Source organism: Pteropus medius, unplaced genomic scaffold (assembly GCF_902729225.1).
Source record: "Pteropus medius unplaced genomic scaffold, Ma_sr-lr_union100, whole genome shotgun sequence".
Classification (NCBI taxonomy): Eukaryota; Metazoa; Chordata; class Mammalia; order Chiroptera; family Pteropodidae; genus Pteropus; species Pteropus medius.
This window is the reverse complement of record NW_024351073.1, coordinates 3,583,673-3,610,232: the sequence shown is the minus strand read 5'-3', so window position 1 is coordinate 3,610,232 and position 26,560 is coordinate 3,583,673. Positions and strand designations below refer to the sequence as shown.

Here is a 26,560-nt window from a genome sequence, read left to right as displayed (position 1 = left end):
AAAACAAAACAAAAGCAAAAAGAAGAAATGGTGAGAGTTGATATCATTGCTTTGTTCTCAAGGATAAGAGGAAAGATTCAGTGTTATCACCTGAAAAGTTGTCACCATTTAGTATTATCACCTGAAAAGTTTTCATAGATGTCCTATATCACAGGGGCCCCCAACCCCCAGGCCTCTGATTGGTACCTTTAAGAACTGGGCCACACAGCAGAAGTGAGCAGCGGGTGAGGGAGCAAAGCTTCATCTGTATTTGCAGCAGCTCCCCAGTACAAGCATCACTGCCTCAGCTCTACCTCAGACCATCCGGCATTAGATTCTCATAGGAGTATGGGTCCCTGGTGCCAAAAAGGTTGGGGACCACTGTTCTATCAGGCTGAGGAAGTTCCATCCTATTCCTACTTTGCTGAAAGGTTTTTTTTAATCATGAATGGAAGTTGGATTTTTTTTTTCTTCTAATTCTTATTTTGCATTGATTGAGATGATCATATGTCTTTTTTTTTTTTAGTCTGTTGGTATGGTGCATTGTATTGTTTAATTTTTGACTCTTTCAGTCCTCCTTTGCATTCCTGGTTTAAGTCCCACTTAAATGTGATATATTAGATATTATTTTATGCACTACTAGTTTGAATTTGCCAGTATTTTGTTAAGAATTTTTGTGTCTGTGTTCATCGGAGATATAGGTCCATAGTTTTCTTTTTTTTGTAGTGACTTTGGTTTTGGCATCAAGGTAATGCTGGCCTTCTAGAACGAGTTAAGAAGTGTTTTCCTCTTCTATTTTCTGAAAGAGTTTGTATAAAGTTGGTATTCTTTCTTTCTTAAATGTTTTGTAGAATTCAATAGTGAAGGCATCTAGAGTTTCCTTAGTAAGAATATTTTAAACTACATGTTCAGCTATTTTAATCATACAGGGATATTCCAGTTATTTCTTGAGTGAGCTTTGGTAGTTTGTTTCTTTCAAGGAAATTTGTTTATTTCATCTAAATTATCAAATGTGTGCATATAAATTTGTTCATAAAATTCCTTTATTCTTTTAATTTTGTTAAGCTCTATAGTGATAGCCTCTCATTCAAGATATTGGTGTTTGATGTTATCTCTAATTTCTGTTTTTTTTTTTCATCAGTCCAGCTAGAGGCATATTAATTTAATTAAACTTCTCAAAGAAACAGCTTTTGGTTTCTCTACTGTTTTTCTGTTTTCTATTTTATTCATTTGTACTCTCATTTTTATTATATCCTACTTGCTTGATTTAATTTCTCTCTTTTTCCTAGCTTCTTAAGGTTGAATCTTAGGTCATTGATTTAAGGCTTTTCTTTTTTTCTAATATATGCAATTAATGCTATGTTTTCCTTCTGTGCCTTGCATTTAGCTGAATACCATGAATTTTGATATACTGTATTTTTATATTTGTCAGATTAAAAGTATTTTCTAATATCTCTTGTGATTTTTTTCTGACCCATGGATTATTTACAATTGTATTTCTTAATTTTCTAATGTTTTGAAAAAGGTGTATTTCCAGGTGCATTTCTGTTATTGATTGCTTATTTATATTTTTTGACATTGTACATACTTTGTATGGTTTCATGCATTCTTAGTGTGGTTAGGTTTGTTTTATGGCTCAGAATATGATCTATCTTGGTGAATGTTCAATGTGTACTTGAAAAGAATGCACATTCAGTTTTTGGGTGAAGTGTTATGGAAATGTTGATTAGCTCAACCTGTTTGGTAGTGTTTTTGAGGTCTTACATATCCGTATTGATTTTTTTGGAGTGGGGAGAGAGGTCTACTTGTTATATTAGTTACTGAGAGAGGAGTGTTGAAGGTACAGCTATGATTTGTTATCTTTTTATTTCTATTAAGTTTGCTTTCATATTTTAAAGCTCTGTTATTAGGGGCATATGCATTTAGGATTGTTATGTCTTCTTGATCAGTTGACTGTTTATCATTATAAAATATTCTTTTTTGTCTTTAGTTTTATTGCTTGTTCTGAAGTCTGCTTTGTCTGACATTAATATGGTTACTCCAGGTTTCTGTTGATTATGTTTACATGGCACATCTTTTTTCTGTCTTTTTGCTGTTAGCCTAAGTCTTTATATTTAGTTTTTGTATGTTTTTTTTTTTTTTAAAGACAGAAACTACTGAGTCTTGCTTTTATCTACTCCAGTCTGACAATCTTTGCCTCTTAGAGTTTTTAGGCCATTTTTCAATTAATGTAATTATTGGTGAGGTTTTAAATCTACAGTGGCTATTTGTTTTATATTTATCCCATAGTTCTTTATTATCTTTTCCTGTTTTTATAGGATTATTTTTTTTCATTTTCTCTCCATTATTATGTATTCATTATAAAAAATGCGTTAGCCATTACTTAAGGGTTTGTAATATACATCTTTAATATATCAAAGCCTCTCTTCAAATAGTATTTTACCATTTCAAGTATGGTGTAAACCTGTCCTTTCATCCCTCCCTCCCAAACTTTGTGCTATTGTTGTCATATATTTTACTTAACGTATGTTATAAACTTCACAATGTTATTATTTTGCTTTACAGCCATTTATCTTTTAAAGACATTTAAAAATGTTTAAATGTCTTTTACATTTACCCTTATTTTTGCCTGTATCAGTACTCTTTGTTTCTTTATGTAGATTTAGATTTCCATTTGTGTCATGTTTGTTCTTCCTGAAGAACTTTCTTTAACATTTCTTGTAGTAAATTCCTGATGGAAATGAACTGTCTTAAGTTTTTGTTCATCAGAAAACAAGTGTTTATTTCACTTTATTTTTGAAATATATTTTCACTGGCTATAGATTATTAGATTGATATTTTTTTTCTTTCAGAACTTTAAAGATGTTCCATAGTAGTTTGGCTTGGATAATTTCCGCCAAGAAGTTTATGAACTCTTTTGTTTTTCTATATATTATATTTTTTCATTCTCTCTATTGGTCATACAGATTTTTATTTTATTTTATTTTTTTAAGGTTCTCTTACTGGCAGTACTCCTTTTCCTGAGACTGTGAGCAGAAGGGGATTCTGTCCCCGCCCCAGCTCTAGACTGCTGTTACTTATTGAAAACTCAGGAGCAGGAAGCTTCTTCCTCAGCGGCATGAGATCTTTGCCTGGGGCCTACAGCAGGACATCATTCTTTTTTAGTGACCTATGTTTTCAGTGTGTTTTCTAGTATATGTTGTATTAACACATGCAAGTAATTTAGAAATTACTGTGTATATAAAGGAGGTATATGTTCAACAGTTGTACTGATCAGAGTGTATAGTCAGAACTGTTTGGAGGCCAGTGCTTTAGAGGGTCATAACTAATAACTCTGATAGACTTACCATTTGCTGTTTGATTTGACGGCAACACGATTCAGATGATTCACTTTATTTCAATGAGTAACTTCGTTTATAAATGGAGAACATTTTACAATGCACATTTTAATTTAGAATAATGATTAGATTTATATGCTTAAAATTTGAAGCAGTGTTTATGGGCTCATTTGTATTTTAAACTTCTTTCTGTAAATGAAAATCTCCTTTTTTTTTTTTTTTTTTTTTTTTTTTAAGGACTGTGAGGACATGGGAAGTTGAAAATCCAAAGAAGCAAAGAAGTGTGTTTAAACCACGGACGATGCAGGGTAAAAAAGTCATTCCCACCACATGCACCTATAGTAGAGATGGAAACCTCATAGCAGCCGCCTGCCAGAATGGAAGCATACAGATCTGGGACCGAAATTTGACTGTAAGTCAAGTTCGTTTTTCTTAGGAGAAAATCACCTTATAAAGACAAACATCATGTTAAAATATTATGAAGATCAATTTCCTGAGTTTAGCCCTAATTTAAACTTCAGTGTTAGTTGATAAAACATTGGGACTTTTGCAGTAAACATCATTTCAGTAAACATCTCAGCTTAGTATTTTCTAATGCGTATTAGATTTTGGTTTTAAAATAAATTAGATCTTTTGGTATAAAATATAAAAAGCACAGTGCTGTTTAGTATGTGGCATTTCAGTGTACTTGATTTTTAAAGTGAAGGATTTGGCAGTAATATAAAACAAGACTAAACAAAGAGCTAGAATATATCCTTTAAAAAATTTCAGAAAACCATGAAATGTCCAAGATGATCCATCAGTTGTTTTGCAGCTATTTCTATAGTAATTTAAATAATATTTTGTCTTACTATTCCATGACATTCCATTTGAATAAGTTTCATATTTTTTACTGTACAGTTTAGGTCATTTTTAGAATAAATAAATTTTAGAATTTGAAGGCATCACAGAATTCTAAAACCATACAAATAATGAATATAAAAGACTGGCTAATTCTGCGAATTACCAATAAGCTTTAAAAAAGGCTTTATTATATATACAGTTGGTAAAATATGGATTTTTGATAAATGGAGTGATTCTAAAATACTAATGTTAACAGGCAAATCTATACTAATGTTATAATGCAATTTGGTTATGTTATTTTAATGAAAAGTTTGGTACAATTATTAATTCAGCAAATATTTATTAAGTACCTACTGTATGCAGGCACTATTCTAGGCACTGGGAATACTGGCAGATTATCAAAAATTCCTGCCCTCATGGAGTTTACATTCTATACCTTTTAAAAATTATAAAAATAACCTTTCAAATAACATTTCCTGGGATTTACATTTTGAAAGGGATCCCAGGAAACATGGTTGTCTTTTCAGGCAGATGAGTTAAAGTCAGTTTTCTTGGAATAAGGTAAAAAGTAATTATAGGGAAAATAGAATCCGTGTTTATAATGCTGGAAATATCTTTGGCATTTTCTGTCTGTCAGATCTTTTTATTTCTGTTTTCATCTCTACTATAAACCACATAAAGCTTCATAACAACACAGAGATTTTAGAAATCCTTCGAGTTGTAAACTGAGTTTTAACCAAGCAATAAATTTTTCGTAACTGGCTTTCATCGTCTCTAGGTACTGTTGATTTAGACATGGAACTTCTAAAGCATGAAGTTTTCTTGTGCAGCTTTAATAGTGGTGTGTTTGATATACTCTGTGTGTGTGTGTGTGTGTGTGTGTGTGTGTGTGTACCTTTCTCTTAGAACATATATATTTTTATAAAGTTGAAATATAGTTTTTAAAGATTGGCCTTGCATATCTCTTGAAATAATGAGTATCTTCTATTTCTAGTGTTTTAGAAAACAAAGCTGTTTGAAAGCCAGTTCTCTTCCTGTCCCTCAAATCTTTTAAGTCGTTCTCCTCATCAGTCTTTCATTCTATTTTGTCAGAATTTAATAGTACATGAATGTGTATAGCTTATTATACCACATCTCATTCTTTATATTTCAATTATATTTACCTATTTATCAAATTGAAAAGAAAAAAACTTGCCATGAACACAGCTTGATTTAAAAACAGATTTAAAAATTTTTCTTAACTATTATTTCAGCAATAATAAATCACCCACAGGTAAGAAAGCCTAATAGCAATAGTTTTCCCTCACAGTAGCCAAAGAATTACGTAGTAAGTAATGGTTAACATATATGTTTTATGACAAATAAAACTCTTATAATTTCCATATTTAACCATATAATTCTCATTAGACCAACTGGAACTTCAGCAAATTAAATGAAACATATATATATGTATGTATGTATGTATGTATGTATGTATGTATGTATGTATGTATGTATATATATTTATTTAGAAGTAAGGGTTCAGTCTATTAATGACAAATTCCTGTGTTCTCAAAACCTATCTTTATTCTAGAATTATGCCGGCCAGTATGGTAGCTACTAGCTACATTTGATTATTTCAATTTAAATTAATTAAAATAAAATACAATTAAAATTTCAGTTCCTCAGTCGTAATGGCCAACTTTTCAAGTGCCCAATAGCCACATGTGTCTAGGGGCTACTTGTTGAACAGCACAGATAGAGAGCATTCCTATCACTGCAGAAGTCTCCGTTGAATAGTGCTACTCAAGAGGACTATTTGTTTGCCCAACATCTCTTTCAGTCACGATGATGGCCTGTCTTTCAATTTGAGGAGAAGGCCTCTTCAGAGGAGCTTATACACTGCCTTCCCGTTCTCTCTCCCCATTCACCAGCATACATCTGAGCAACGGCAAGGAGGCCAGTGCTTGGTTGGAGGTGCAGAATACAAGTAGTTAATAACATTGGAGAGGTAACAGCATGCACCCTGACTCAGGGCCTTTGCATATGTTGGACCCCTCGGCCTGCAACACTCTTCTCCTAGATGTTCACATGGCTTTGTCCCTTCGCCTCCTTCAGTACTGTGCTCAAAAGTATAATTCCTGTTTTCAGCAAGGCCTTTCCTGACTTCACCCTATATAAAATTGCAGCCTCTACGCCACCAGTGGCATTCTCTGTCCCTCTTATTCCATAATGCTGATCACTAAATGACATTCTACTATATATTTACTTATTTCTTTATTGGCTGTTTCCTGGATATTGGCTCCCCGAGGGACAACAGACAAAGGAATATTGTCTGTTTTGCTTCCTACTATATTTCCAGGGCAAAGAAAGATGCCTAGTGTATAGCAGATCCTCAGTAACTATTTGTTGTCCGAATGAGTAAGTGAATGTATTCTGAAAAGGTAACAGAAAGTGAGATTGTCAGTTTATTTCTAAGAAGACATTAAAAATAGTGGCATAGAAACTATCCTAGTTATATGAAAACATAATGAGATAGAGATATGAGAGATATTGATAATTTTTTATGTATCCTTAATAATGTGTATATATACAATCTCTATTAACAAAGGTGAATTTTTAAAAACTATTTTTATGTCTCAAGTATAATTTCTGGCTTTTAGCATATGTAGCATATATGGTCTTGTGAATACCTAATGACTTCTGTACCTTTGAAAACACCTACCAAATTCTTTAGACATTTTTTGCTCAAAGCAGTGTTGCTGCTCTTTGATAGCTATCAAGAATCTACAATATGTTAGTCTTTTTAGTAAAAGAATATGCTGTATTTATTTGTATTGCAACCACTATTTGTTGGACTGAGATTTTGGCAGGAACATGGGTATCCATCATATTCATGGACTTCTGCCTTCCCTAGGCATAGGTGGGAGGGAATAATATTTGAAGTTTGCCTTGGCAATAGGGTACTACCAGCAACTTGACCCACTTTCCACCTGACTGCCTCTTCTTGCTTCCTTGGCCTGCAACCTCAGCCCAGATCCCAGATCTATACCTTTTAGGAAAATAACCACACACTACAACCCCTTACCAGGAAAGCCTCAAGCCAAGCCTGTGAGATACTACAGGGACGTTTCTGTAGCTCAGTGGTTGATCAGTGTCCACTCTTTCTCTTGCTATGCTAGAGAATGATTGGTACGGATCAGAGAAAGGTGAGGTAGGAGCTAGTAATCACATGAGGAGATAAATTTTGGAGCAAATAGCCCCTGGTGAATAAGAGAACAGATATGAAGAATGGAGAATACAGAAATTAAAGTCGCCAGTAGTAGCCAACATCCAATGTACCATAAATCTTTAAATGTCTACAATCACTGTCAGATAACACATGTTAAGATTAGGTTGGTATATGTCCTTCTACACCTTTCCCTTTATTAATATGCATATATGCAGATTAAAAGGTTTTATTTATTTTTATATGTAGAGAGAATTTGCAATTTGTTTTATTTACTTGAAAGCATAACATGGACAACCTTGTAAGTGAATAAATATAGCTCTAATTTGCTTTTTCCAAATTTTTTATTTAAATAAATCATAATTTTATACACATGAAATATGTACTTTTCAAAAATTTTATTATCATTACTATCATATTATTATTAATCACCTCTGCTTTCTCCTCTCATCATCCTATGTCTATCCCATAATACTTGTAAATTACTTCATATATATCCTTCTATACTTTTCTCCATATCTTTAGCTTGCTAGCTAGCTGTGTAGATTAGGAAAATTTCACCTGTTATTTTTGTGTACCTACCACCTCACTGAGAATGAGATAAAAGACAAAAAGGTGTTCTTTTTTTCTGCAAAGACTGATCACTTAACAATAATTCACAGCCTTTACTAAATATTTGTCATTCAAGTTAAAATAGTGAAATATTGACTATCAGGGGAGACATTATGGCGGAAAAATGATATTTTTAAAACAATTTTAAATCAGAGAATTTAGAAAACCATTTTAATATCATCCTTTGAGAAAAAATGGTGTATCTCTGTATAAAATATAAAGATCAGTATTAAAAATTCAAATGTAGATTTTTGTCTTTTCATTAGGTTTAATATGGGAGTCTAGAAAAATACATATGAACAGCTAAAAGTCTACAGCATAGTTCTGTAGCATATCTTGTAAATGACACTTGAGCTGTACAGTTAGTTACATTATAGCACATTACTTGGGACTTTTTGTCGATCAGTCCTGAGTATCCTAAACTCTTTACATCCTATTTTCTGTATGGTGAAGTCAGGGCATAATCTTCACCTTATCAGGTTATTTTGAGGATTATATTCAGTAATGTATCTAAAGCACCAAGAACGGGACTTACACGTAACAAGTTCTTAGTAACTATTGGTCTTCTTCCTCCTTTTTCTTTTTAGCTCTTTGGAGATTTACAGTTTTTGTAGAATAGTGGTTAGATCTCAGGATGCTATTTTACTATGGCTATGAAAGTGTCATGATTCTGAGAATGATTTAACATAATTTTTGGTGGCTAAAGATATAGTTTAGGAAGATAAGAATGTAGGTCCCTGCTATAGCCAGTTATTCAATGTATTGCAATACAACCATCATCAATAAATAAGATTATGTACCCCGTGGTTAATGTGCCTGAGTAGATATATGAATTGTATATTTTTTGAACAAACATTCAAGAGAAAATATCTGACATACAAATTACTCCATAGTGTTTTTGACATGCATATTTTTTCAATCTTTTCAAAAAAGTGTGTCATTGATTCAAAACATAAATAACCATCAAAACTGTGCAAAATTACCATAGGCCCTAAAGTTAAGTTCTTATTTGTCAATTATTTTAATGAAAGCTTTAAAGTTTTACTTATAATGCTCATATAAAATGTCATATACTGTTGGAAGCATCATTTTTAAAATTAGTATTGGCTTTCGAAACAGTTAGCTTAAAAGATTTTCTTTTAAATATAGATGATTAGTATCCTTGCTTTTTGAGGTTAGGAATAATAGAATAATTGAATTTAAGACTAACAGTTGAACACAGTAAGTTAAACACCTTCATTCAGCTCAGCTCTCTCCCAAAACCACACAAAAATGATGGGAAAGGCATTTTAAGAAGCGTAAACCCACATGGACAAAGAAAATTAGAGAGGAAATGACAGCAGAAAAGAAGCCAAGACACTTTTGGAAGCTAAAAACCAGATGCATGAATGGTAACTGATTTAGCCAACTATAGAAAGCCGAAACCTTAGCTGTGGTGGAAGAAGCCTGTAAAAGACAAACTGGTTTATCCTGCGATCCCCTCCTCTACCCTGTGCAACCAGATTACTGCTCTTTCCTCACCTTCCCCCACCTCACAGAAGACTAAAGGGCTACTGTTAGAGCGAGTCTGTCAGAGAGACTATTCCAAGCAAAGCTGAGATACGGTGAAAATCTAACTCAGAACTTTGTTTCTCCCTCCCCTCCTGTATTGTTTATAAATAATACTCTTTACTGTGGGGTAGGCAGTGCTTTAAACACTTTACATGTAATATTTTATTTAATCATTATAACAATCGTATGATATAAATACCATTACTATCATTTTACAGGTGAGGAAACCAAGATACAAAGAGGCTGAGTTGCCTACGTAGAAGTGTAGTTAGTAAATGGCAGAACTGGGATTCAGCCCCATGCAGTCCGGCTCAAGAGCCTGTACCAGGAGTCCACAAACTATGGCCCATGCGCAGATCTAACCCACCACTTCTTTCTGCATGGCCCACAAGCTAAGAATAGTTTTTACATTTTTAAATGATATTTTTCTATGGCTGCTGTAACAAGCTTGTCACAAACGTAGTAGCTTAAAACAACACAAAATTATTATCTTACCCTTCTGTTGGTTATTATCTCATTGGACTAAAATCGAGGTGTAGGCAGCACTATGTTCCCTTCTGGAGGCTTTGGGGGAAGACTCCATTTCCTTGCCCTTTCCAGCTTCTAGAAGCCACCCACGTCCTTGGCTCATGGCTCCCTTCCTCCATCCTCAAGGTCAGCAACAATGAGTTGAGTTCTTTTCGTATTACAGCACTGTGACTTCTTCTGCTTCCCTCTTCTACTTTTAAAGACCCTTGAGATTTCACTGACTCTACTTGAATAACCCAGGACAATCTTCCTATGTTAAGATCAGTTGAAGAGCAATGTTGATTCAATCTGAAATCTTAATTCTCTTTGGCTACGTAAGATAACATATTCACTTCCAGTAATTAGGACATGGAAATCTTTAGAGGGGCATTATTCTGCTTGCCACATGGTTTTTAAAAAAATAGAAATAAGAAAAATATGACACATGAAAATTATGTGAAATTCAAATTTCAGTGTCCAAAGTTTAATCAGAACAGCCATTTTTGTTTTTGTATTGTGTGTGGCTTCTTTTGCACTATTATGGCAGAGCTGAGTAGTTGCAACAACTATATGGTGCTCAAAGCCTAAAATATTTATTCTCTGGTCCTTTACAGAAGATTTTGACTCCTGACACAGTTTCTGATCAGTCTTTAGTACTGATCAGTACTAAAGGGACGGACAAGGATCACCAGACATCTGAGGAAATCCTCTAACATGAAGTACAGAGACTAAAGCAAACAAAACAACTCAGAAGGGAGAGAGAGACAATGTCGGAAACAGGAGAAAAATTTTTTAAAAATTCTATAGTTAATGTTCTCAGAGAGAAAAGAGAATATCACAGTCAAGAAATGAAAGCAGAATAGTACAATAATTTTTTGAACATTTAGAGTTCAAGAAAGATCTCTTCGAAAATCAATCAATGATACTAATGGAGAATGTGTAGGAATATTGAAAAATATAGTCAAGGAAATCTAGAAAGTAAAATAAAACACAATGAGACAGAAAAGATAGACTTAAAAGGGTCAATTCAATGTCTAGTTTTGGACCAGGAAGTTTTAGAAAGAGAAAATGTGGAGGAGGGAAAATGGAATTAGATAAGAAATAGTGTCTCCTCCATTCCCCACAAAGTCTCAGAACCGAAAAAATTTTTTCAAGTAGGAAGAGCTCATCAAGTGCTCAATAACAAGCCATGCACCATGCAATTTCAGATCACCAAGGTTCCAAAAACCTTGCAGGAGAGAGAAAAATAGGAAACATGTAACAGAAGGATAAAGGGGCCGTGTAATTTAGCATGTTGGTAAGACATTTGCTTAAAGTGTGTAAGATCATGTACTCTTAGCTCACTAAGGAAGGAAATGAAGAGCAGGAGGGGTCGATAGGTGGAGGGAAAGTGGAGAGAACACATCATTCATTCTACAAAGTCACTGAGCACCCTCTCTGGTCCAAATACTATTCTGGGTGCTGGGGATACCACAGAGAACAAAACTGAGACCCTCATCTAGTTTGCTTACAAAGGTCCTGAAGAAGCTGGAAAATTGGTATTTTGAGGATTTATCAGAAGACATTGTGTAATCTCTTTTAGCATTTTTAAGAATAAAATAAGACTTTCTTATAAGTCTTCGCACTGACACTGTCACTCTTTGAAACAACCTTTTCACCAGCCAACTTCTCTCTTGCCCTCTAAACCTCAGCAACTAGGCAGCCTTGATGATACATGTGACAGTCATTACCTTCTAGTCTTATTGTTCTCAGCCTCCTTCACTAGCTGTGTTTCCCACTGTCTCCATATTAGAGTAAAAGGACATCATCTTTTCTAGTCTCTGATCAAGGAGATGAACTGTTTTAAGTTCAATTATCATTACTTTCAGTAATTGCACTCCAAAGGGACATTCGATTGCCTTTGGAACAGTCCCACAAGGATGTTGTGCTAGCATTTGAGCTCAATATAACCAGAACACAACTCATCTCTTTTAGAACTCACTCTTCCTTTTGACTTTGCTGTTTTTCTTAATTTATGTTTCCATGTAGAACTTCAGAATATTCTCTATTTCTTTCCTGTAATCAAGGTCAGTCTTATAAATTCTGTTTTAGTGTCCCTCACATCTGCCCCCTCAATTTCATGTCCTTTGCCTCTATTGTACTTCGGACCTTCATCATCTGTGTTGTTAGATATCCTCACCCTACTCTGTGCATCTGTTCTGGTATGCCCAGCCTCATTTTAAATCAGGGTAAATGCAGTACTCACTGCTTCAGTGCTTATGGTATATTGAATAGAGTTTACATTTCTCCATATTGACACCTACAGCCCTTCAGTGTATCTTTAACCAATCTGGGAGTATCTCCTACAACTTTCTCCAGAAATAAAAAAACTTAAAAATCTGATTAGACTATACTCTGTTTCCTCCCGATCATCCTCTACTTTATTGCCTTGGTGACATTCCTTACAGTGACCACTCTGCTTATATGCCTTTCTGCAAGCCCCCTACCCACCAGTGGTGGAGATCTCGTCCCTTGAAGAAGGCCATATCAGATGCCATTCCTTCCATGATGCTCTGAACAGTCACAATCCTCTAATTATTTATCTAGGAGCACACACCCTGAAAACATTTAAAAAACAGAATTAGGTCGTGTTCTTTAAAAATTAACCTTCCATTTAAAAATCTCCTTTTAGTTAGTGAAGAGTACTTTGCCATGGTTGGGCCCTTGGTAATGGTGAGTTCCACAGGCTGCAGGAATGTCCAGTTGGTGATCTTGCATTGGCTCAAGATGGTGCATAGGGAAGGGGTGATTCAGATAGTGATGTAATGCAACAATCTGGTGTCTGCCTACCTCTTCAACCTCATTTTCTGATTCTCCTTCAAGCTTTCTGAACTCCAAGCCAGCTGACCTCTTTTTGCTCTTAAAGTATTACTGTCTTTGTCCCACATTTTGGCTTTTGTACTTATTATCCTGTATGCGTTTGCCATGGTTATTGACCTGGATGTGGCTGCTAACTACTCATTCTGGCCTCTGGTAAAATGTCACCTCATAGAACCACGGGGCAGTGTAGCATTTGGGACTATAGATTAAGAAGGCTGATTCTGGAGCCAGACTAGACTACTGCTGGTGCAGTGCCCTGGCTTTCTCTGTCCCTTTGCCTTGTTTTATTGTATTTATTACATTTACCACTGTGTAATTATTTTGTTTTATTTTTCATTTGCTTGCTCATTCACTTGTCTCCCCTTAAGCTTTATAAGGTCAGGGACTTTTTATCTTATTTGCTATTTCCCTGTGTCTAAGAAGTGCATGACATAAAGTATGTGTTCCCAGTAAATATTTGCTGAATAAATGGATGAGTGGATGCTATCAGACCATCATAGGGTTTTTTTCCTTGAGTTGATTTAGTTTTCAGTTGCTCTCATTCTCCTTTTTAAATTTTAAATTACTGTTTATCAAGCTTTATTATTATCAAATAAATTTGTTGTTATAAGTTGTTTGACTCAGCCTTCAGTATGGGGAGGTGCTTATTTGCATCAATAGTATTTCAGCCTATTGTTTTCTAATTGATTTTAAAGTGTATGATATTAAAAATAGCTAATAGTTATTGACGATTTACTCTGTGCCAGCTACCATTCCAGTTGCTTTATATATGTTAATTTATTTGGCCCTCAGAACAGTAATGTGAGGTAAGTATTACCATTCACCTTACATTTTAGAGAAGAAAACTAAAGCACAGCAGAGAAACACTTAACAACTTGCCCAATGTCATGCAGCTAGTACATTGTGGAACCAGGCAGACTGCACTAGAACCTGCACTCCTAATCTCTGTGCAACACTGATTTATGGTTCAAAGATTAATGATCTGGATGGAGATTTTCTAAAATAGATTCTGGTAACGCTTGCACAACTCTGTAAATTTACTAAAAATCATTGAATCGTACACTTAAAATGGGCGAATTTTATGGTATTAAATTATACTTCAGTAAAGCTGTTTAAAAAGTAAACGATCTTTATGGCTAAAATGGATTATAATCTTTTCAAAACTGCATCAACAGTGCAATTTTAAACCCTGAGTTCTCTCACCGCTGGAATATGGGAATAGATGGAGGTAATCTTTCGCTCTGGCTAAGGACAAAAAGCTTCTCTGGCACTGCTATATGCTCTTTGAAGGCAAAGTTTTTTTTCTTTCTCTTGCCTTCGGATCCACTGGTACGCAAACTATATGTGGTAGAGACTTAAGTATTTGTTGAATTAAATTTCAGTGGTTTAATTTATCTGCACCCTAGGTATTTAAATTTTATCCAAAAAAAGAAATCCTTGCTTTCATACTCTAATTTTGAAATATAGACCTTGTGCAGTATCCTTAGAAAGGCAAAACTTATGCAATGCCTCCATGCATAGACAGAGGGAAAAAAAAATGTAACTGATGAAAAAAAATGTACGAAAAAATTCTTAGGTTTAGATGATCATATATAGATCAAAGTTGCTCAGGGAAGCCTGAAGAAAATTAAAATTTAACATAAGTATTTACTTATAAAGATTTATAAGTATTCTTTTTATTTTTTAATTTTAATTTTTAAATTATAGTATACATATAGCATTATATTAGGTTCCAGGTGTACAATGTAGTGATTAGACATTTATATACCTGACAAAGTGATCGTCCTGATAAATCTAGTATCCATTGGGCACCATACATAGTTATCACAGTATTATTGATTATATTCCCTATGCTGTGCCTTACATCCCTGTAACTATTTTTATAACTGGCAGTTTGTACTTCTTAATCACTTTCACCTTTTTTGCCCATCTCCCTAACCTCTCTCCCATCTGGTGACCATCAATTTTTTCTCTGTATCTATGAGTTTGTTTCTATTTCATTCATTCGTTTTTAGATTCCATATGTAAGTGAAATCATATGGTATTTGTGTTTTTCTGTCTGACTTATTTTACTTAGCATATACCCTCTAGGTCTATCCATGTTGTAACAAGTGGCAAGATTTCTTTTTTTTTTTTTATGTCTGAGTAATATTCCATTGTATCTATGCACCACATCTTCTTTATCCATTTGTCCGTCGATGGACACTTAAGGTGCTTCTGCACCTTAGGTATTGTAAAGAATGCTGCAGTAAAAAATAGGGATGCATATATCTTTTTGAATTAGTATTTTGGATTTCTTCATATAAATACCCAGAAGTGGAATTGCTAGGTTGTATAGCAGTTCTGTTTTTAACTTTCTGAAGAAACTCCATACTGTTTTTCTTAGTGGCTGCACCAATTTGCAGTCCTAACAGTGTACGAGGTTCCCTTTTCTTCACATCTTTGCCAACATTAGTTGTTCGTTGATATATTGATGATGGTTATTCCGATAGGTGTGAGGTGATATCTCTTTGTGGTTTTATAAGCATTCTTAAAACTTAAAACTTAAAACTTAAAATTTTATAAATAGTCTTAAAACATTTTAACTCGTAAGTAAAAAATAGAAGAATTAGGATTTTTTGCTAAATGTGGTAGGAGTAGAAAACTTATGATACTTATGGATGTGTGTTGATAATTAGGAGAGCAAAAATGGAAATCAGTCATAAACCAGAAACCTCCAGTTTAAAATATGAATATATGAATAAAAGGTGCTGTTATGGAGTCAAATGTATAAACATTATAATATGCAGTGTAATCTTAGATTTCCATTATATTGAATAAATAGACCAGAGGGGCGATTATAGATTCAAGAGAATGATGTAATTTTTGTCACTATTTGGTGACTTGAATTTAGCCAAAATATTAAAGTGAAAGTAATTATGAAATATTTGCAAAAAAGCTAAGACATTTTTACCTGCCTTGTGTGTAATCACGATTAGAAACAGTCAATTTGTAACTGTTTTCAATTTCATTAGACATGTATCCAAAACATAGCTCATAATTTCCTCTGTAAACGAGACCCCAAGCTTTGCCCTCTTTAATGGCCCTCAAAGAAAGTTAATTTTGGCTATTTTTTTTTCTGATTATAAAAGTAATCTGTAATTATGTTCAAAAGTTCATTTAAAACAGAAGAAAATAAGTCACCTGTAACTACACCATCCAGAACTGAGCATTTCTAGATCCTTTTCTGTATTCATATAAGGTGTGTGTGCCTTGGATGTGTGTTTATTTCAGTGTTTGGGGGTTTTTAGTAGCCCTAATATTTAGCACCCCTCTTCCCTACATGGGTTCTAAACAAATTAAAGAAATAAGACTAATCACTAAGGCATGACAGATGAAGACCAGAATCCACCTTTGTTAGAGATGGTGGAGGAGGATGAAAGCCAAAAGTGCCTGCTGACTAACTCCTGGAGTTAGATTTGCCTACCTAGTCTCATCCAACACTGAACCGAGCCAGGCTTGCCTCAGGATGACACAGGGCAAGGAGAAGCAGAGAGTTATTCCCTAAGGGCAGTTCACACTCCAAAGGAAAAGGGAAGAGCTGAGCCAAGTGTTCTCAGTTAATTCTTCCTACATTCACAAGTCAGATTAATAAACTACCTTCCTTCCTAGGGAAGAGTGAATAAGAAGTGAGAAAAGGTTGGGGTGAGAGGATATTAGATCAAATAGGACCTTGGAGGCTATGTAAAGGAGTTCGAAGGCTCTTTTGAGGGTAATGGGAAGCCATTAGGCAGGTTTTAGGAGAAGAATGACATTATCCAAGTTATATTTTTAAAGGATTCACTCTGGCCATTCTGCATGGAAAATTATTATAGGGGGAGAAGCTAGGAGACTAGTTGGAGTTGGCTGTTGCAGGCTTCCAGGTAATTTCCTGGGTGAGGGTGGTTATGATGGAGGCGATGTTTGGATTCTGGAGACTATTTGAAGCTAGAATTGACAAATGAGTAAAATTTAATATAAAGGTAATTTTTTCACAGTATTTTAAATTATGCATTTTTAAAGAGTTATATACTTGTATAATATAGAGAATTTCATTTGTAAAATAATTCCATAAAACACATTTGATACTTACCTTTCATGGTGACTGGTTTTCTAATCGAGAGTTGAGAATTTGGATTTCGTGAAAGCCTACTTCGATTTTGCGTTATTTTAGCTAGTTTTATTTTTTATTATTATCTTGTATCAATTGGCATTCTAGTGTTAATGCTCCCTAATTCTTAAAAAAGAAAAAACTTTTAGTATTTTCTGTAGCATAAATAAAATCCTCTGTAGTTGTCTAGACAGGGCTGTTAGGTCATCTAAAATGGCCAGACTCTCTGCAGGATGACTATAGTCTCTAGAAAGCCTATATAAGGGATGCCTCTCTCTAGGAGAGATATTTCCTGAGCTGTGTTTCTCAGCTTCAGGACAGCTGTGATTTATTTTGTAAGCTGACGAGGCCAAACATTACTGTTTTAACCATTATAAACAAAATAGTAAATGTTAAATGTTCACTCAATAGAGCCACTAGTAGGGCTTTTATATACAGAAAGTAACGTCTGAGCCAAAAATGCGAAACAGTTCTCTGGTCTGCGTGCATTCTCTTTCAACCTACTCTGATTCATTGCAAATGGAGAAGTGATGCAACCAGTGATGATCTGAGCTCCCAAACGTTTGGTGCTGTAGTGAATTCTCCCAGGTTTTTTTCCTTTCCTCCTTCTACTTAATTACTCAAGCCTTAATAATTTACCACATTTCTTAAAACTTCTCAGAAACTTTTGTTTTTGTATATGAGACCCAAATTGAAGAGCACTGCAAGATTCTGCTAAACCTCAACAATTCAGAATATTTAAATATTTACCAGTTTTGTGATTTATCAGAGTTTTTGTGGCTTTCAGCTCTATTCTACAAAGTAATGCAAGGATCAAATCATAATTCAGAAATATTTTTTACTTTATTACCCAAATGTATTTATAAGTAATTATATATACATTTATAATTAAAGGATTAAAGGATTATTCTCATGCTATACTGTGTGATAAAGAATTTTACAGCAGTCCCCCCTTATCCCTGGGGGATGTGTTCCAAGACCCCTAGTGGATGCCTGAAACCATAGATAGTACTGAACCATATATATACTATGTTTTTTTCTACACATACATACCTATGATAAAGTTTAATTTATAAATTAGACACAGTAAGAGATTAATAATAACTAATAATAAAAAGAACATTTCAGCAACGCATTGTAGTAGAAGTTATGTGAATGTAGTTTCTTTCTCAATGTCTTATTGTACTGTACTCAGCTTTCTTCTTGTGATGATGTGAGATGATACAATGCCTACATCATGAGATGAAGTGAGGTGAGTGATGTAGGCATTGTGACATAGTGTTAGGCTACTGCTGACCTAATGATATGGCTAAGTGACTAAGGAGTGGGTAACGTATACAGTGTGGATATGCTGGACAAAGGGATGATCTACATACAGGTAGGATGGAGTAGGATAGCCCGAAATTACATCATGTGACTCAGAATGGTGCAAACTTTAAAACTTATGAATTATTTGCTTCTGAAATTTTCCATTTAATATTTTTGAACCACTGTTGATAACAGGTAACTGAAACATTGGCAAGTGAAAACACAGATAAAACACAAAAGTACCTGCTGTACTTTTTACCGTAAAAGTTTTACCATGATGGGTAGAAAGCATTGATACTCATGGGACAGGTGTTTAGGGAGCCAAAAGCTGTGTATATCATGTGATAGCCCAGTTGTATTCCCAAAAACAGTTCTTACACTTTCTCAACCTAAAAATAAAACAGAGAGAGAAAGGACTTACTTGTCTTGTAAAGCTGTATTTTTTTTTTTTACCCACAGTATATCACATTTTATAATGTGACTGGGGCATTGGGTGACACAGCACTTGAATGGCGAGGGGGAGGAAGGGGAGCTGCAGAGATTTAGAACACGAAGCAGATGGATGCAAAAGATGCTTTGCCTGCGTTGGAATTTTTGTCTAAGCCTTGAAGACATCGGGGATACCATCAGAAATCACCTGTGGTTAGAAGGTACTAGGTTGCTGATATCCTGAAAAACTGCCAAAATTAGTTTGTAGGGCTCTACCTATGAAATGCCTATAGTTCACCCCCAGAAACCCCATCCATACTGTTCTAGTTTAGTTTCTCTAGTTAAGCCTGTTTGCCAAACTTAATTTGTTTGCATACTACTCTCATAATTCTTTCATATCTGTATACCACATATTTACTTAATTCAAAAAAATGATTTAAAAATTTAAAATACTTTTTTAATTGGTGTAAAATCTACATAACATACAACTAACCACTTAAAAATGTACAATTCAGTGGTTTTTAATGTATTCACAATGTTGTGCAACTACCAGCTTTCTCTAGTTTCAAAACGTTTTTATCACCCCATAAAAATACATAGTGCCCATTAAGTAATCACTCTCCATTCCCCCTTTCCTACAGGAAACATCATAACACTGCCATAAATAAAAATCCAATGTTGCTGTAAATAGAACATTTTTTTTTTAAATTGTGTTAAAAATAAAACAGTTTTAAATACTAGCTAGATACTATTGTCTGCCACGGCTCTGTGTCTGAAATATTTCTGTTAAAGAGATATTAGCAAGTGCTATCTAAAGACAAATGAGTGCTAAATCAAGACTTTCCGCTTGGTATACTCAGAAGAATTGAAGGAGAATTTTAGAAACAACTTTGTCGCCATGAGATTCATAACTGCTTAATGCCATTCACTTGTGCCACCTGAAATTTGTCTTGCTATAACTGATTCACCTCCCCCCACCCCCAGCTCTTCTCATTCACCTCATTGTCAAAGGATGGTACATTATTCTTATAGTTTTCTATAACCGAACCCCTGGAATTCAGAGTGTGTTCTACTAGGTATGGTGATTGCAGTCTTCATCATTATCCTTGATCATATAGAATCAGCCATTTACCAAATAGTGAATTAGATGCTTTGGAGTTGTAAAGGGAAGACAGCTACCACCTTCAAACAATATAAATCTTTGCTGCAAAAATCAACTTATGCACAGTTAACACTTAGAGAATAAAACTGATAATTGTAGACAAGTGGATTGTATTGTAAACATTCACTGGTTTAAATTATTTGGAGTTTATATTATTTTTCCTGGAAACAGTGTTAATATTAGTTATCATCGTGAATATTCTGTATTAGCCCAATGTAGTTCATCTTTCTGTGCTCTTTAAGTTACAGCAGAGATAGCTCTGGTGTGATAAAAAGAGTACTTTGCCTAGCAAAGCTCAGTTTTCTGATCTGCATTATAAGCTTCACCTCCACCTACCTGGTTATAGGATCCACTAAGATAACCTTTGTGAAAGTGCCTGGTACTTAGTTGAACGTCAGTAAGTGTGCATTCTTTTATTCAGTCATTTATACTCATAGTCTGTTTAATATGTTATAGCAGCGTCCTCAACCTTTTTGGCACCGGTGCCCCTATTTTTAATGCCTGATGATCTGAGGTGGAGCTGAGGAGGTGATGCTAGCACTGGGGAGTGGCTGCAGATACGGATGAAGCTTCATTCACTCACCCGCTGCTCACCTCCTACTGTGCGGCCCGGTTCCTAACGGACCACAGACTGATACTGGTTTGAAGTAACACAGGGGTCTGAAGTAACACAGGGGACCCCTGTGTTATAGAACTGCATCAAGACCATTTGCTCAACGAAGTCAGTTAGCTTTGTTCTGATATGACCTATAGAACTTGACCAGAGAATTCACCTCCTTCTCAGTGCTACCTACCTCAGCGTTAGTAATGGGGGTGGTGGTAGAGATAGTGGTAATAGTAATAATAATTATTAGAATAGGAGCTAACATTGTCCAGCTACTATGTACGAGGAATTTTTCTAAATGCTTTCAGTGTATTTGCTTGTTATATAGCTCTGTGAGGTTAATATTTTTATCTCCATTTTAAGGATGAGTTAACTGAGATTGGGTTAATTCCTTAAGGACACACAGTAAGGAGTAGGTAGATCTGGGATTTGACTCCAGGCAGTCTGGTGCCAGAGTTTATACTTTTAACCCCAATTTCTTGGGCCTCTCAGAGAGTGAGGTCCCATTCATCCACCAACTGAAGTGGGCATCAGCAAGAGAGAGGCTCTGGAGGGTTCATTCTCTTCTATAAATTGTTCAAAAGCCAGGAAATGCATATTTTCAAGGGCAAAAATGTATGCTAGTGGATCTGGTTTATTTAGAAAAGATCTAACTTCTCTCTGTCCAGAAAGGACCTGCAGAGCTAGGTGAGTGGAGGGTGGAACCGGGAGAGAAGGAAGGAGTAAGGAGCATAGTGCAAAGAGAGGTCCTGGGCCCTTCTCTCACAGGTAACAAGCATCGACATGGGGCAGTGGCTGAGAAGAAATCAGTTGAGACTCAAGTAGTTAGGCAAGAGTGACTAGGAGAGTCTTTCCCCCTTTGCTGTATTTCCAAGTGCTATCACCTATGCTGACTGCATTAGAATTACTTCCAAGTTATATATCTCTTTCCTTTGGTGAAAAAATATGTGGAGTCCACATACATTGAAAAAATAATTCATTATGTACTATATTTATGCTTTATTTTGTTACTGAATTTTGTTACTGAGACAGCGAATTAAGATTTTAGAAATGGCATAAACTTAAAACATTTTGCTAATTTTAAATAGCCATAACTTAAATGGAATTCTTTGTCATTGACTAGATCTAGTAGCCAGATGACATTTCGCTATATTATTTTTAAACCTAGGAAGATTTGCTTATAAACCATGTAGTAGCAGAGCAAACTTTCCAAATGCTATGAGTTAAAACATGTGGCGATACTAAAGATCCTTGCATGGGGCTTGAATGTTTTCCCACACATAAAATGTGTATCTCAAAGAGGGAAAGATATTTTAGACATTTCACTGAAATATTAGTTTGAAGTTATAGCAAAATATGTGATAAGTTATTTTTTATATTGATAAATTAAGAGTACTTTTTAGATATAAGCCAAAAAATAAAAAATTCTCTACTGTATCCTAAATCTATATTCTTAGAAAGTGATCCTCCTGTATAAACCTGAAACTGATATAATTGTGTGTGTGTGTGTGTGTGTGTGTTTGCTAGTGATTGCTCATTTGTATCAGGTTTCTCCATTTACAAAGATAGACTTGGACCAAGTACAGGAGAGTACTTTTCCATATTTTAAAAACCAGTACATATTCTGTGTTTTCCAATTAGCCAAGAAGACTTTGTTAAGCTTTGCTTTCTGTGCTCTGTTACTGAAACAGTGGTAGAGCGAATATGCTTTTTAAACGAATCTCTATCCTTACCCCACAGTGATTTACCATGCCTCTCTCAGTGGCATTGGGTGGGGTGATGTCGAGAAGGGAGGCCTATTTTTTTTCTCTTTCAGTAAGTGGCTGTAAGCAAGAGAGATGCATGATCAGATGTAAGGTTTGAAGAATCACTTAGTTGTTTCTACGGGAGGTAAATCGGAGGGAATTAAGGCAAGGGGCAAGGGAGTCGATTAAGAGGTCCCAAGTGAGTCCAGTCCCAAATGAGAGGTGATGAGGAAATCAATCAAGTCTGTGGAATGTGAATGGAGACCAATCCAGAGAAGTGGATTAGAGAGATGTTTAGGTTGTAAGACACATACAGCTTGGTAAATGTTTTTATATTTTTACCAAAATGTTTTTGGTAAATCTCCCATCAAGGCAGGGAGATTTGCCTGAGGAAGTGGAAGAAGAAAGGAAGGCTGTAAAGAATTCAGCTTTGGATGTGTTGAGTCACAAAATCCTCAACTCCCTATCCAACTCAGTTGCATAACTGAATTAATTAACTTACTAATTATTGAGGCTTGTATCCATGCCCATTACTCTCTTTCCCTGAATTTTGACTGAAAAATGCCACAACTTTTTGTTAGGGTTGGACTTCTATTTCCAAAATTTCACGGAGATCTTTTTCTTTTGTTCATGATCTCCTAGCCTAATTTCCTTGCTTCTGCTGATTGAATTTCCATGCCTTCACCCCTGTGCCTTCCGTACCTGTATGTATTACCACTTTGCTTAGGACCTCGGGTCCATGTTTAACTCTGAGCCTTACCAGCTCCTTTCTGCCTTACTCAGAGATGGCACGACGAATCTAAAAGAGATATATTTTCTTAGTGTCCCTATGTACTCATTTTGATGGAGGTCAGAGAGGAAGACTACTGTACTAGGTCTTGTGCCATTGCTGTTTCAAAACTAGCTGCTTAAAGTAATTCATATTGTGCTACAGTTGAGAACTCTACCTGATAATGTACTGATCTGCTAATGTTTAGATACCAGTCAAAATATGAAGAGTAAGAAAGAGTACTTTAGCATATGATTTTAATGGATTTAATAACTTTTTCCTGTAGTTTAATAGAAAGCTATCTGGAACTTTAAACAGTCTCTATTTTTCTTATCCTAAACACTAAATGAGTTTATGTTGCAAGAGTTGTTTTGAAGCATGTATATTTTTTAGCACTTTAAGGTTTAATGTGCTTTTATGTATATTATACTGAGCTAGTACGTTAAGTTTGGAGTCGTTATATTGTAATGGTTAACAGTGTACACTCTGGAGGTATGCCTGAATTCAAATCCAGGCTCTGTCGTTTATTATCTGAATGACAGTTTCTCCAGTTACAAAATAGAGATAATAACAGCACCTACCCTTAGGCTTGTTAGGACTAAATGAGTGTGTGTGTGTGTGTGTGTGTGTGTGTGTGTGTGTGTGTGTGTGTACACACACATATATATACACACACACATATATGTATGTGTATATGTATATATGCATGCATATATACATATGTATGTGTGTATGTGCATCTACATATATATGTGCAGTGTGTGTGTGTGTGTGTGTGTACACTTAGAACAGTACTTGGCAGGTAGTAAGGTCTCTGTTTAAATGTTAGCTATTGTTTTGATTTTTATCAGCTCAGAAATTTCTTTGATTTTAATATGTAAGCTCCTTGAATCTTCTTTATGTCTGAAGTACCTTTCCTCTTGGTGACCCTCTCTAGCATGTGTCTTACAGAATCAAGTTCACACTGATTCAGAGATCTAAATCAGATTTTGTGAATTGGTATGTTACTGAATCAATTCTGTTCTTGACAGTTATTGTTATCTATAGAGCATCAGAATATTTAGGTTATTTGCTTATAAAGGAAAGCGATAACTGATACCCCAATTTCAGAAGGAAATGAATTTATTGTTTTCAAGATTTAGCTTCAATTAATTACTTTTAAATATTTCTAGAATATTTTAATGTATATAGCACTTAAAAGAAAAAAATGCATCCAACTTAATTAAATGGCTTTAATAAGCCAGATGAACAAAATTAAGCAATCATTGGTTGCTCAAGGGATGAGTAAGTTAGAACATTTAGAAGAAATGGAGAACATGAAAACAACCCCAGAGAGAGTATTCATTTAAATAATGAACAACAGCGTCATTGTGTCAAGCCTTTGAAATTCTTTCCCTAGTTGCCTATTGGAGTAATTTTTCCTTAAAGAATTATCATACCAATATGATGGGAAAAGCCTGAAAAACTTCCCTACAACTTTGCACTTTCTGACCATGTGACTAAGACTCAGTGAAGCGATTTTAATCATTATAATATGACCGTGATTCTTTCCCAGTGGATATGGACATCATTATCCATCTGTGAAGACTCGTCAAAATTTTCCTCAGAAGTTTTATTGTAGTCAGTTAACAGCCTATTAAAGAGAAGCCAGAGTGCTCACTGGGGATGCTAGTGAGACAGGAAGAAGTTAAAAAAATCATTCTCTAAATACTTTTCCTGCCCCATTTGTGGATTCAGGAAATCTGATCCATAAACCTTATTTATGCATGAACATTGTCTTAATTCCTTCACTTTCTTGGCTCTTAAGCTCTCTCAGGTCAGAATTTGTTGGACAATTCTGTCAGTGGCTCTGGCTTTTTACATGTTAGTTGATGCCAGTGTCTTCTGTTTGGGATTATAAGCTCCTCGAGGGCAGTGACCCTTTTGGCTTGGGTTCTACAGCACTCTTCGTTGCTGATCATGATGATGCGATTTGCCCCTTTGATTTGAAATATACTCTTGATTTCTGGTTAGCATAGTCTGAAATTTAATAATATTGAAACTATTTCTTAATATTCATCTACTTTTAAATTGCCTGTGTCATATAAAAAGAAAATAATAGCTGTCATTTGTTGATCATTTTCTGGGTACCAGAAGTGTGTTTGAGCACGTTGCATTTATTATTTCGTCTAATTCTCACAACAACTTACTGAAATAGGTATTATTTTTTCATTTTGCGGATGAGAAAACTAAGGCTTAAAGAAGGGAAATAACTTGCCTGTTGCATACAATGAGAAATATTAAAACCAGGAAAGCCACATCTGTCTCATTGCTTTCAATCACTGTATCATGGTCTTTGCATCCCCGTGGGCATTTGCACCTGCTATTGATTCTTGTAATACTCTGAAATCTATATTAAAACTTTTTTCTTGTAGAATGCTTATAGAGAGTTATCATAATTCTAATAGCATACCATTGAAAAACAGGAGTATTCCACTGACAAAATGATTTGTCTTTATTTATTAGGGGAAAAAATTCTAATAAACCCTATTTAATTTATCTAACATTGATAACCTGTGGTAATGCGATTTTATGGGACTGAACATTCCTGATAGTAACTGTCAGTGTTGATACATTTTGTATTTCCATGATAATCCTTCTATAGCTCTGTCTTAGCCTTTCTGATGTGGTATTCACTAGTGTTTGATAAATAGACTACTGTGTGGTTTTTTTTTTTTCATTGAGAGAATGATGGAGTTAAAAATAATCACGATAATAATTTTAAAAGAACATGCTGACATTTAGATCTAAAGACTTTCTCCTCTAGGCTATAGAATCTTAAAAGTAGGTCACACTTTGGGTTTAAATGCTGAACAGATACTTGCTCTCTGTATTTATTAGCTTACCTTTTGATCTTAAAGCAGCACTTATTCTTGACTTCAGTAAATTTTAAATTGTCCTTCCAAATTTGGAAATACTGCATCAAATGAAAAATCACCAGTCATTTAAAGGAGACAATTAAAGAAACAAGTTTGTACTTTTCTTTTCTGTACCCTTGAAGAATTGGAACTTTTCTTCAATCAGTGATTTAAGCTAGAGATACAAAGCAGTTTAAAAGTACAGAATCTCTTGCTTACTTGAAGAAAATGAAGTCTAGGGTAGCATCCTTAAAACTCTCTTTAGGGTTACCTTTTATGAACTAGAGGACATTAGAATAAAAGTGTTTGTAGGCTATACTCTAAACATAGCTTCACTGAGTTAGCTTGTTTTCCAGTTCTCTATTCATTACAACTAAATTGCTGTGGGTCTTTTGAACTCTTTTCTTCAGTTCTACCATCACCACAAACCACTGAAGAACATGACCTTTAGCATTTTCTCTTTTATTTCTGATTCATAGCATGCTTTCTTATACTTAGAATTTTTCTTCCACATTCTCCTGCCCTGTACTGCCTAGTTCCAGTAAGTATAAACCTTGAGTCCATTTCTCTGCTGTAGGTACCAATCACTGAAACACTTATTTTTGTAAACTGATTTTTGT

The 26,560-nt window shown here is 34.8% G+C and overlaps 1 protein-coding gene across 1 annotated transcript in view; it reads left to right on the top strand.

Annotated features, from left to right (window-relative positions):
- The window catches only part of WDR70 (WD repeat domain 70), a 225,016-nt gene that overhangs the window by 131,179 nt on the left and 67,277 nt on the right, over positions 1-26,560 (top strand). Inside the window, exon 10 of the mRNA XM_039842639.1 lies at positions 3,555-3,729. Coding sequence (XP_039698573.1) covers positions 3,555-3,729 — 175 coding nt within the window. The remainder of the gene's footprint in view (positions 1-3,554; positions 3,730-26,560) is intronic.